Consider the following 12,531-nt stretch of genomic DNA (forward strand, 5'->3'; position numbering starts at 1 on the left):
TGCCTTCTCCAGGGGATCTTCCCAACCCAGGGATCAAACCCATATCTCCTGTGTTGCAGGCAGATCCTTTACTGCTGAGCCACGTGGGAGGACCCACTCAGCCTCTCCGTGGGGATGCTGTGTGTGTGGGCACTCCGAGAAAGAGGATGAGGAAAGATTTGCCCTCTACTGTAAGAGGCTGGTTTTCCCACACCAACCCAGGGAATAAGGTGGGTGGGGTGGCGAGGGGGACAGGGTTGCGGTGGGGCGGGGGGTGCCTTCTCCATCAGGCCCTGCCTGGTTTCTGAGCCAGTGCATGAGGGAGCAGCTTTACAGCTCTGATGCCTGGAAGGACAGGTGGGAGTCTCCTACCAGGAGAAGGTATTTCCTCCCTAGCTAACCAGAGGTCTGGGTTGAGATTTGAAGGCCAAATAAAGAGGAAGGAGATTCGGTAGCGGGGGTTTGGGGAACTCTCCTTAAACATAGGTGTGATTTCGCCCATGAGTCCCACTGACAGTGGCCTGCAGAAGTGAGCCTCTCCAGCCTGGGTTTCTGCAGATGCTTTTCTTCCAAGACCTGGCACTAGCCCTGTACACCCAGTGCTTCATTCCAGAATGATGGCTGCTTTTTGTCTGCCACTAACTCAGCCACTAGCCTCCCATGCCCACGGCCCCTGGGCAAGCCTCACAAAGCCACCCACGTCTCAACACGCCAGGTTCCCTTTTCTCAGGTCCTTGTCTAGAGTCACTGCCAAAAAAAAAAAAATCACACAGAAGAACCGCACCCCAAACATTTTGAATTCCGGGGAACTGTCAACTTTCAGTTTAAATCCAGAGCCACATTTGCAAATGATTTTGAAACAAAGTGCCTGTTTAACTATTTTAAAGAAATGCCTGTCCCTTTTGATAGCCTGAAGAGTCTCTAGCAAGCCAGCCACTGAAAAATGTTTCATTCCGTTTCGCTTGGAGAGAGTAGACTGTGCCCATCACCAGGCCCCTGGCTGGCCGTGTGTGGAATTCTCTGGGCAGGGCTGGGTCTGCCATGAGCCAGTGTTCATGTGCTAGGCTCTGATGTCAGGCTGCAACCTGGCCCTGCCTCTTACTAATCACACGTGCCTGGGCAAGTTCCTTGACCTCTCTGAGCCTCGGCTTTGTCATCGTTAAAATGCGGGTTAACGTTCGAACCTGCTCCGTGGGGTGGCTGTGGGCATTTTATCAAGTGCAAGCACAGATCCTGCGTGTATTAAGTACTCATTGTTATTCTGAAGGCTGGCCTGGTATCTAGACTCCAAAGGCTTCTCATCCAAGGAAGACTGGTTAGTTTGTGAAACAGCAACTTCCCTTGCACTCCTTTTGGATGTGAATGTGGGAAATTAACTATTTCCAGGCCGGAAGATGGCTGATCTTCCTGCCGTTGGTGAGACTTTCCCCTTGGTTTGCCAGTCCGTGAACAGACCTGGCCAAGGCCACGCCAAAGAGATTTAGGGTGGCTACACCAGTTCTTCCTCCACAGCCTGCAGGCCGTGCAGCCCCAGGTCCACTGGATTAATAACACTTTAACTTTGGTGGTGTGAGAGTCTGGCACTCGCTCCCAAAACAGGCCCTGTTCTGATGGGTTATGTTGGTACCCATGCTCAGGCCCTTGGTGTCAGCCAACAGCTACACGTACTTGATCACAAGTACTTCCTCCCCTCCTGCTGGTTGATTCCGCCAGCTTTGGCAACTTCCCGAAGGACAGCTCAATGTGGTACCTGGGGGGTGGGGAGGGCAAGTGTGCGGAGGTCAAACCAGAATCTCCCAGTTGCCTCCTGAGCTCAGCAGACAGGGACATGAGGTCACTTCTCTGAGCCTCAAAGGGATGCTGAATTCGAATGAATCAACACACGTGGAAGGACCTTAATAATAGCTGGGCAGGGCTAGGCCAGGGCAGGGGAGGTGTGGAAAATGTAAGGAAGCACTCACCCTTGCACAACCCTGAGTGTGATGGTTTGCCCCTAGGCACCTTACCTGCGCTGCCCTCTCCCAGCCCAGCCCCACCAGGACTCTGGGCTCTAGACTGAGAGCCAAGCTGCTGCGACAGTTGTTTCTCTACTTCTCACCCTCAACAACGCCCCACGAGTACTACCCCGGTGGTTATAATGTGCTAGCTATCATTACTAATATCAACAATAACATCATTGGTTGACTACCTGGCACCGTTCTAAGCAATTCGCAGGTACTTTCTCATTTAATCCTTACAACTATTCCATTATTGTGCCCCTTTGCAGGGAGGAAAAGTAAGACACAGAGAAAGTAAGGATTTGTCTAGCGGGACACAGCTGGTAAATGGTACCAAGCCAGGAATTGATCCCAGGCAGTCAGATTCTAGCATCCAAGCTTTTCACCACGACACTGCCAAGGTATCCTAGTCCCACTGGGTGAAGCCCGAACTCCATGGCAACAACCAAGCCTGGCCCCTGCCTCTGTCTCCAGCCTCCTCGACCCACTCTCTAGGCAAACCAGACTCCCTGGAGTGGCTCCAAGGAAGGCCTTCTTCACACCTGTGGCCCTGCACCTGCCTTTCCCTCCACTGTCTTTCCTGACACCCGTTTCTCTGCAAGCAAACCCCTTACTCATTTTTCTAGACCCCACTCTTGAGTCTGCTCCGTGAAGTCTTCCTTGACCACCCCGAGACAGTTCATAGCTGACCTCAGCATCTTCAGAGTACCTTGACCTTCCTTGGTGCCCTCAAGTTGCTGACTATCCGGTGGGGTCACATGGGGCAGACAGACAGGCAAACGTACACTCAGTTCTGTGAATTCAGCAATCGCCTCCCATAAGGCAGGGGTCCTCAACCTCCAATATCCAATGCCTGATGACCCGAGGGGGAGCTGATATAATAATAATAGAAATAAAGTGCACAATAAGTGTAACACACTGGAAGTATCCCAAAACCATCCCCCTCCCCTCACCCGCAGCCGTAGGAAAATGGTCTTCCACGGAGCTGGTCCCCCATGTGTAAAAAGGTTGAGGACTGCGGCCCTGAGGAGTAGAGGCGGGAGGAATCGGGATGGTGTGACCTGTGGGGTGGGTGCGGGGTGGGAGGGTGAACCCCCTGCCTTCTGCTGGTGTCTCTTCCTCTGCCTCTTGTGCTGTGAGCATCTACAGTCTAACAAGCTGAATTTTGTAAACCTGGCTCTAAAATCAAATCATCACTTTATTTGATGCTCAGCCAGCAAAGCATGGGTCTGCTCTGTGGAGGAGCAAACTCCAGCCATCGGCCCCGTGGACTCACTGAGAGAAGGATGTGGGTCTGCAGTGGGATATCTTCCCGAAAGAGGACAGGGCTGTTTCCCCAGAAGCAATTATTTCCTTATGGGCTTGCCTGGGAATCTGACTCCCACACGGGCTGCAACTGATCAGTCACGCTGATTCGTAGTCGTACCGCCTGGCTCCTGTGTTCAAGTTCTCAACCTCCCGGGCATTCGTCCCGTGGGTCTTCGTATGTGTCTCCTGGCGCCCGGGCTGAGCCCAGACCCTGGCCGGGAGCCGTTCTGTTCATTTTCTTTGGACAGAGAGAGTGGATGAGAGCAGAGTCTCCCAGGAAACCACACCCAGAGGCAGCAGATTCTGACCCATCTAAGAAACTGTCAATCATATTTGGCAGTCTTGTAACCTGTACTGGCCACATCTGGGAACAGATAACTTCCTGGTGTTTCCCGGGTGAATCCCCTTCCTTGCATCTGCCTCCCTTACAAAGACAGACACCGGCACGGAGAAGGAGTAACAGGGGCATCTGTATAATATCCTGTGATAGGTGACTAATGAATGGTGAATAATGAATGGTGGTGATTAAAACAATTGGAAATTCCCGCCTGAGGAGCTCCTGGGGAGGCAGAAACTCCGCAAGGCATCCTAATAAGGAGAGGTCAGAAGGCAGGGGAGCGGAGGATGAGAGCTGTGACTCACGTGCCCACGTGTGGCGCCTGCAAGCTCTCCAGCCGGCAGCCCACGCACTGCTAACGTAAGGGTCGCCTTGGATTTCTTTCAGCCCCTGAGCCCTCGAAATCGTGCCGGAATCTGGAGCTTTGTCTGGGTTCCTGTGAACTTGGGTAATAGATCTTCAAAAATAACCAGACCAACGAAATACCAAGTTCCTGGGGAGACAAAAGAAAGAGATGCTGAAGAAGAAGATGCCTATCCATTTTATTTAAATTACAGTGCATTTATCAAGCGCTCAGATGTGCCAGCGTGACTGGTGGGAGTGGGCTGGGGGTTGTGGTAGGAGGTTGAGATTGCTTCTGCTGCTGCTGCTGCTGCTGCTAAGTTGCTTCAGTCATGTCCGACTCTGTGCGACCCCATAGATGGCAGCCCACCAGGCTCCCCTGTCCCTGGGATTCTCCAGGCAAGAACACTGGAGTGGGTTGCCATTTCCTTCTCCAATGCATGAAAGCAAAAAGTGAAAGTGAAGTCGCTCAGTCGTGTCCGACTCGTAGCGACCCCTTGGACTGCAGCCTACCAGGCTCCTCCGTCCATGGGATCCTCCAGGCAAGAGTACTGGAGTGGGGTGAGATTGCTTCTACAGGGTTGAAATTTTCATTTCAAGGGGTGATGAATGGTGGGGAGTGGGCAAGAGGGAAGATGTGCAAACAAGGTGTCCTTCTCAAACTCCAAGCATTTGTGATAAATGAGTTATAAGTTATTTTACTCAAGCAGTGGCAGGGGTCGGGGTCTCTCTGCTACTTTTATTATAGTGAAATAAAAGTGAAAATTGGAAGTTAGCTGCACAGTCCTGTCCAACTCTTTGTGATCCCATGGACTATAGCCTGCCTGGCTCCTCTGTCCATGGCATTCTCCAGGCAAGAGTACTGGAATGGGTTGCCATTAAAAATGCCACGGACAGAGGAGCCTGGCGGGCTACAGTCCAAAGGATGGCAAAGAGTCGGACATGGCTGAGTGATTGGGCACACATGCAAGGGGTTAGCATTGGTGGGGGGCTGGGTAAAGAGGGTCCAGGTTTCAAGTATATATATGGTTGAATCATTGTCTTCTCCCTCTGGCTGTGCCCCTCCAGCTGGTATGTTAATCATTGAGGATGAGGGGGGGAGCAGTTGAAAATGACAGTCCAGTGGGTGATGTGGCCTTGCCTTTATTATATGCTATGAAAACAGCATATAATAAAAGATCCCCTCCTTGTGCAAAGGCAGGTAGGCCTTCAGTGCTGCCTGGGCTCCGGACCCACGGTTGGATGGCATCACTGACTTGATAGGCATGAGTTTGAGTAAGCTCCGGGAGTTGGTGATAGACAGGGAAGCACGGCATGCTGCAGTCTATGGGGTCGCAAAGAGTTGGACACGACTGGACTGAACTGAACTGGGCTCTGGACCAGGGGGATACTCTGGTCTGGGGCACTGAAGGAGAGAGATGAACTAGGGCCTGACCGTAGAGCATTCCAGGTTGTTCATCTCAAAGTCAGAGTGAAGAAACATGGTTAGATGTTAAAAGTCCACCCGAGTGAGTCATTTAACTCATCTGACAAGGCTCCATCTGCTGTATTTCCGAAATGAATTTGGATGAAAATCTGGGTTATTTAGACCCCAAAATAAAGCAACAACAGAAGTAGCATGAGCAATTCATTAAGGAAGAACTGGCATACTCAATCATTAGCCTTGGGACATTTGGCTTTCCATCTGGAGAAAAACGAAAGGGAATCCCTACCTCCTACTGTAGGGATTTTAAAAAAACACAAAAGTTTCCAGTTCGGACTCCCAGGTCCCACAGAGGCCCTATTCTGACTTAGAACTTTATCATTTTTACAGCCCGTCACAGATCATTTAGTCTAGACTGTTAACCCCCACGGGACACGGACTCTGCTGCTTCTATTACATCATTTGCACCCAGGATGGTCCCTGGAACACAGTTGTTGTTGTTGTTCAGTCACTCAGTCATGCCCGACTCTCTGCCACCCCGTGGACTGCAGCACGACAGGCCTTCCTGTCCATCGCCAACTCCGGGAGCTCGCTCACACTCATGTGATGAGTCGGTGATGCTGTCCAACCATCTCATCCTCTGTCACCCCCTTCTCTTCTGCCCTCAATCTTTCCCAGCATCAGGGTCTTTTCCAATGAGTCAGCTCTTTGCATCAGGTGGCCAATGTATTGGAGCTTCAGCTTCAGCATCAGTCCTTCCAATGAATATTCAGGGTTGATTTCCTTTAGGATGGACTGGTTGGATCTCCTTGCAGTCCAAGGGACTCTCAAGAGTCTTCTCCAACACCAGTTCAAAAGCATCTGTTCTTTGGCACTCAGCCTTCTTTATGGTCCAACTCTCACATCCGTACATGACTAATGGAAAAACCATAGCTTTGACTATATGGACCTTTGTCATATGACTCTAAAAACTGTTGGAATGAATAGGTGACTTCAAAGAATTTAAAAGAAAAAACAGATGTATGGCAAAACCAATACAATATTGTAAAGTAATTAACCTCCAATTAAAATAAATAAATTTATATTTAAAAAAAAAAGAAAAAACAATGAACTTCTGAAAGAGCTCATACTTTTTTTTTTGGCTGTCATTGATAATGAGATAGATGGTCATACATGCAGAGTTATTTGGGGTACTGCTGAAAAGCAGGAGAGAGGATTTGAGTAGAGACATGTTAGTGAGATCAGCCTTTTCGTCTCAAGATTTAATTTAAAGCTATATGAAATTATTACACTTACCTTGGGAGAAACTCAGCCCACTTCAAAATATTATTAAACCATATTTTAACTGTGGTCATGATTATTCTTCTTTTCATTTATTAAGTGCCTACTTTGTGCAGAAACACAGTCTTTCTAACACAAGTTTTCCCTCTTTTTTTTCTAATTTATTAAGGCATAGCTTACACATAATAAACGTTACCAATTTCAAGTGCCCAGTTTGATGACTTTGGGCATTTGTGTGCCGCCTATAATCACCATCATGGTCAAGATACAGAACGGTTGTTTCACCCTACGCTGTCTCCTCTGCCCTCTTTGTTTCCATCCCCTCCTCCCACCTCCAATCTTAGGGAACCACTGATCTGCTTAGGGTCTAACAGTCAGTTAAAGTAACAGTAATCAGGAATTCCCTGGAGGTCCAGTGGTTAGGACACTGCCCTCCACTGCAGGGGGCCCCAAGTTCAATCCCTGGTCAGGGAACTGAGATCCCACAAGCTTCAAGGCATGGTAAAAAAAAAAAAACCCAAAAAACAGTAATTGTAAGAGTCAAGAATTTTTGAATATTTTTACCAAAGAGGAGAAATGAGAAAGAAATTGGTAACCTAGCCAGCCAGACTGCAGCCCTGAGACAAATTGCAGCTTCACTGGACAACGAGTTAGCCCCCCTGGAGACCCAGGGTAGGGGGCCACAAAGAACTGGGTGCTCCAAGAATTTTTTTTTTATACAAATAATGTGGTGAAACCTTTTTTTGTGATTACAGAAAAAGAAGGCAAGGGTTTACATATTCAGTTCAGATATACATCTGCCCACTGAGTTTCTGATCATGCATCTGGACTTATTTTTTTAAATATTTCTTTTTAAAAATTTTGTTTATTTGGCTGTACCAGATCTTCATTGTGGTTTGTGGGATCTAGTTCTCCAACCAGGGATTGAACCCAGACCCGCTGTGTTGAGAGCATGGAGCCCTAGCCACTGGACCACCAGGCAAGTCCTTGGACTCATTTTTAATCTAGTATCTTAAAGAACCCCTGGACCTTCCCCCTCTCAGAAGAGTCTCAAAGGCCATGCTGCTTGAAGATGAAGCAGTAAGTAAAGAAACTTCTGCCTCAGAGGATGTTTTCTTTTTCTGAAGCTATTAATTATAAAGCTCAGAGTCCCTGATTTATAAGAAACTAAAGAGTCCCACTAAGATTTATAGCCCAAACTGAAACACAGGAATGGTGGTAAGTCTATGAGAAATTACATGGTGCAAAGACAAGAATGTGGAGATTTTATGTGGTGCTGTCAGGCGGGTCAATTCTGCCTCCATGAGGGCACCCAGCAGGCACTGTTTGGGTCCCAAGGCTGTCACTGAGGAAGACAGGCAAACTCCTGCTGCCCTCTGGGAGGCAGCGGCTCGCGTTCTGGTCTCGGGAGGTGGGAATGAGTAACATGGGTCCTCCAGAGGATGAACAAACAGCAGGGGCAGGACAGCTGGGTTGGGGTGGGGTGAACACTTTGGGTAATGGTCAGGGACGGCTCTGAGGAGGTGATCTTTGAGCTAAGACCCCCCAAAACAAAAAGGAACCAGTTTTTGCTAGAGAAAGAGCATTATAAAAACCAGGACCAGCACATGCAAAGGCCCTGAGGTAGCAAAGAGGCTTGTGTTCAGAAAAAAGGGCAAAGGTAGCCGTAGGGCTCAGTGGCCAAGGTGGAGACGGACGCGAGCTGAGGGTAGAGAGATAAGCCCTGCTCCAGAATATGCAACACCTGAGCCCTCTTGGAAACCAAGTAGCAAAGCCAGCTGTGCCGGTGCCCCCTGAGCTGCTAGTCGCGTGTCACGGCGGGGCGGTAGTACGGAATGCTTACATTGGCAAAATGGCTTCTTATTTCCTTGGATACTGTTCATAGATGAGCTGCCTGGGAAGGTAGAGCTAGTCTAGCCCAACCTCCTCATTTTACAAAGGAAGGAACAGAGGCCCAGAGGGTAAAGTTCTTCCCTCATAACCTGGAGGAAATATTTGCAGTTCATTATTGTTACCGAAAGGAGGAGGGGTGTGCGGGGAGTCCAGCTGCTTGCTGCTCAAAAGGCAATAAACAGGCCAGGTTGGTGGAAAGGAAAGTTTGTTTTATTTCAGGTGGCAGCAACTGTAGGGGGAGGGTGGCAGACATCTGTGCAAAGGCCAACCCCCCACCCGGCCGCCACCGACAAGCGGGGGGTGAGAGCATTTACAGACAGATTCGGGGGTGGGGGGCACATGCAGAAACAGCACAGTCATCTCTAACAGCCAGCTTCAAATCGGTCATCAGTGGTCTGACCAGCACCATCTTGGTTGTTGTACGTACAGTTAATCTTCAGGTGCGGGGTGTGCTTGTTCCCATTTCTTTGCGGTCAGTTCTCAGAATTGAGGCAGCTCAAGTCCTGGGAACAGTCTGGTCAGCATGTAGTTAACTTCGCCACCTGGTGCTTTGGTATCTGTAAGACAGCTCACAGGATACACTCAGAATATTATCCCCAGCCCTTGAGAAAGAACTAAAGGTCCTTGACTGTGCTTAATGACTACGTTATTATTATTTAGTCTTCTTTGACTGTTTTCCTTTGTTTCCACATTTCTCATTTCTCTGATGAAACTTGTTCTTTGACTCTAGTTTGACTAAAGGCAAAAGGCAGGCAGAGGCCATGGTGGGGGCGGGCACAAGGACCATATGGTTCTGCTCTGTTTCATTATGTCAGATTGAGACATCAGTTTCCACCCCGTATAAAGAGCTGCTGGCGGGTGGGGCTGGCATAGAGCGAATGAGGGGGAGGGGTTCAGAGGAGGTTGACAAAAATCCAGATGTTTGATGGCACACAGCAACTGGCAGGTGGGAACACGGGCACATGTGTGCCCTGAGTGGGAGAAGTGAGCACAGCTCTTGAGCAGGCTTGCAGCTCTGGGAAAATGAAGTCACACGGTTGGTCAAAAACTGGAAAGAACTCAGTTGTCATCGAATGGGTGCCCAGATGAATAGATTGCAGTCTCTCCAGACAGTGGAATACTATGCAGCAATGAAAAGGAACAAACTGCAGACCCATGCAGTAACGTGGGTGACCCTCAGACATGCTGAGCAAAAGCAGCCAGCTGCTGTTTTGCAGGAAAGTCTAAGTCAGGCAAAACTAATTGATAGTTTTCTGGGGCCAGGAGTGGAGGTCGGTGGCTAAGTGCACTGAGGGAGCTTCTGTGGATGATGAACATTTTTATATTTAATCGCGGTGGTATACACACGTATACACATTTGTCAAAAGTCTTTTAGGTCTTTCTTAATGTCTGTAAATTATATCTCAATAAATTTGATTCTAAAAATTTTGAAAAGGAAAGGGGAAAGTAAAGCTTTTGGTTAAACTGCTGTTCACTGGCTAGGTGGTTACGGAGCACCTCTTGTGCATATGAGCAAGGTGCCATAACAGGTGCCAAGCGGCTGTTTGTGCCAAACACGGTGGGGAGAGGACTGACAAGCCCCGTGGTTCCCTCCTCCAGAAGACCGTCCCCCCATTCTCTGTACCCAGCCCATCAGCCACCCAGAGACCACAGTCAGCACCCAAATCCAGGAAGGAACAGGGATCACTAAGGAGAAAAACAGCTCTTCCTTTTGGCCTGGGAGGACCCCAAAATCCCTCAAGCAGAGGGAATGGGAAGGAGATGGGACTGGTTCATCCTGACCCAATGCACCCACCTCTCTGTTTAGTAACCAATCCCCGTCTGTCTGGCTTGATACAGTTTGCTCACGTAATTTTGCTGAGCGCCGGTCTGAGGTCTGAGCCATGTTTGGCTCTGACTCGCCAAGTTCATCGATCAGTATGTTTATATCTAATTTCTGCAAGTTTACCCAGCCTCCACTACTGCATATATGTGTGCACAGGGCAAATGAGGCATCACAGATAAATGTGTGTCTCTACAGAATGACAGTTTCTATGAGTGGACTTTTACCTACAGTCGTACTGTGAAGAGATATGGCAGTTTCTGTTTAATATTGCACAGATAGGGGTATCTGGACGCATACTGCTCTGGACATCTAGAACATGGTGCAGTGCTTTTAATTTTTCGAGAAATGAATAAGCCATATCAGAGATGAACATCAGGGCCTAGCCCTCAGTGGCCGGGTTCTGTCCACAGGTAAGGATGATGCTGTCATTTGGTATCACCCCGCTCCTCAGACCTGGAGGAAGGAATAAAAGGGTTCAGAAGACCATCCTTCTGGACCAGCTGAGGGGACGGCAGCAGGCAGGCAGCCCTAGTTCATTCTATTATTTTTCTTCCTTCTTTCTGAAGCTTATGAGATTGATCTGCCACGTGGAAGCGGCATCACAGTCCTCCTGAAGCCTGCGACCCAGGCTCTGCCAGTGAAACTCTGTTACATCATGTCTAAAAGATGGGAAACCACCCTGTCCATCAAAGCCGGAGAGAAAAAGGTCTTTTCCTTTAGCTGCCAGGATCCACATAATTACTTCGTTATCGAGATCCAGAAGAATATTGGTAAGTACTCACTCATGGACTCTTTGGCCTCCCTGTCTCTTCTTTCCAAGCTAACCCGGCCTGTTAGAGAGGTGAGACCTGTTCTGAAATTCTGCACTCTCTTTAGCTTGTATGTGGCCAGTCACAGTCCTAAGCGTTTTGCATGGTTTCAGGTTTGTTTTTTCATTTAATCCTCAAAGCAGCCCTAAGAGAAGTTCTCAAAGGAAGTCACTTGCCTAAGATGGCACAGTGGGTATGTCTCAGCAAGACAGGAACCCCAAGTATTCGGGAATTCTGGATCCAGAGTGTCTGCCTGTGACCACCATGCAACACTGTCTCATAGCAGAGCTACGGATCCTCGGGTAATGCTCTGTCTGATGTGCTAGAAACATCTGGCCGAGCAGGAGCGGAAGTCAAGGGAGCTGGAGGACAGAAGAATTGGAAGATTGAGGAGATAAGAGTGGGGTAGTGGATCCACTAGTTACAATGGGAAAAAAACAGCAGCTTTGCAGGCTGAGGGACCTGGTTTGACTTCAAGTGCCAGGGCGACTGATCATGTGCCTTGATTGCATGGCTTCATATAAGTTACTTACCTGCTTTGCGATTTCGTTTTCTAGTCTGTAAAACAAGAGTCATTGTACCAACCAATAGGGATGTTTTCGGGATGAAATAAAATAATGGATTGAGGTGTATAACATACTGGCATTCAATAAACTACAGATACTTGGCATTATTAATGATAACTTGAGTTTGGGATAGGAGATTGATGTAAGAAATACTAATCAGGCAGAGAGAATTAAAGGTATACTTTCCCAGTTATTTTAAGGTGGCATGCCAATGAGGAACTAATAGATATATTAACAACAATGAGAACACTATTTTGACTTTGTAATCAAAGTCATACTCAGAAAATTTCTTCACCTTTAACTGAAAATAGATCATGAAGGGAGAAGAAGAATAAAATAAACCTTGAGAAGAAGGAATTCATAAAAATAAAAAGAGAAATTAAAGTACGTAAAAGCAGTTTTAAAAATTGTGTTTATGGACTTCCCTGGTGGTCCAGTGGTTAAGAATCCGCCTGCCAATGCAGGGGACACGGGTTCAATCTCTAGTTCAACTGAGCCCATGCGCCACAACTACTGAGCCCGGGCTCCACAACAAGAGCAGAGCCTGCAGTGAGAAGCCTGTGCGCTGCAGCCAGAGAGCAGCCCCCACTCCACACAACTACAGAAGACCCGCACACAGCAGTGAAGGCCCCGTGCAGCCAAAAAGAAGTGTTCGTAACCAAAGCCAAAACCTGGTTCTTTGTAAAGGCCAATTAAAAAGACAAATCTCTGACTAGTCTCCAGGCAAGAAGAGAAATTGCAAATATATAACATTGAATGTATACATGTGGA

The 12,531-nt window shown here is 48.2% G+C and overlaps 1 protein-coding gene across 1 annotated transcript in view; it reads left to right on the forward strand.

The window, feature by feature from the left end:
* CDCP1 (CUB domain containing protein 1) overlaps positions 1-12,531 on the forward strand; it is a 103,281-nt gene that overhangs the window by 15,026 nt on the left and 75,724 nt on the right. The window contains exon 2 of the mRNA XM_002697118.7: positions 10,952-11,155. Coding sequence (XP_002697164.3) covers positions 10,952-11,155 — 204 coding nt within the window. The remainder of the gene's footprint in view (positions 1-10,951; positions 11,156-12,531) is intronic.

This window comes from Bos taurus, chromosome 22 (assembly GCF_002263795.3).
Source record: "Bos taurus isolate L1 Dominette 01449 registration number 42190680 breed Hereford chromosome 22, ARS-UCD2.0, whole genome shotgun sequence".
Taxonomy (NCBI): domain Eukaryota; kingdom Metazoa; phylum Chordata; class Mammalia; order Artiodactyla; family Bovidae; genus Bos; species Bos taurus.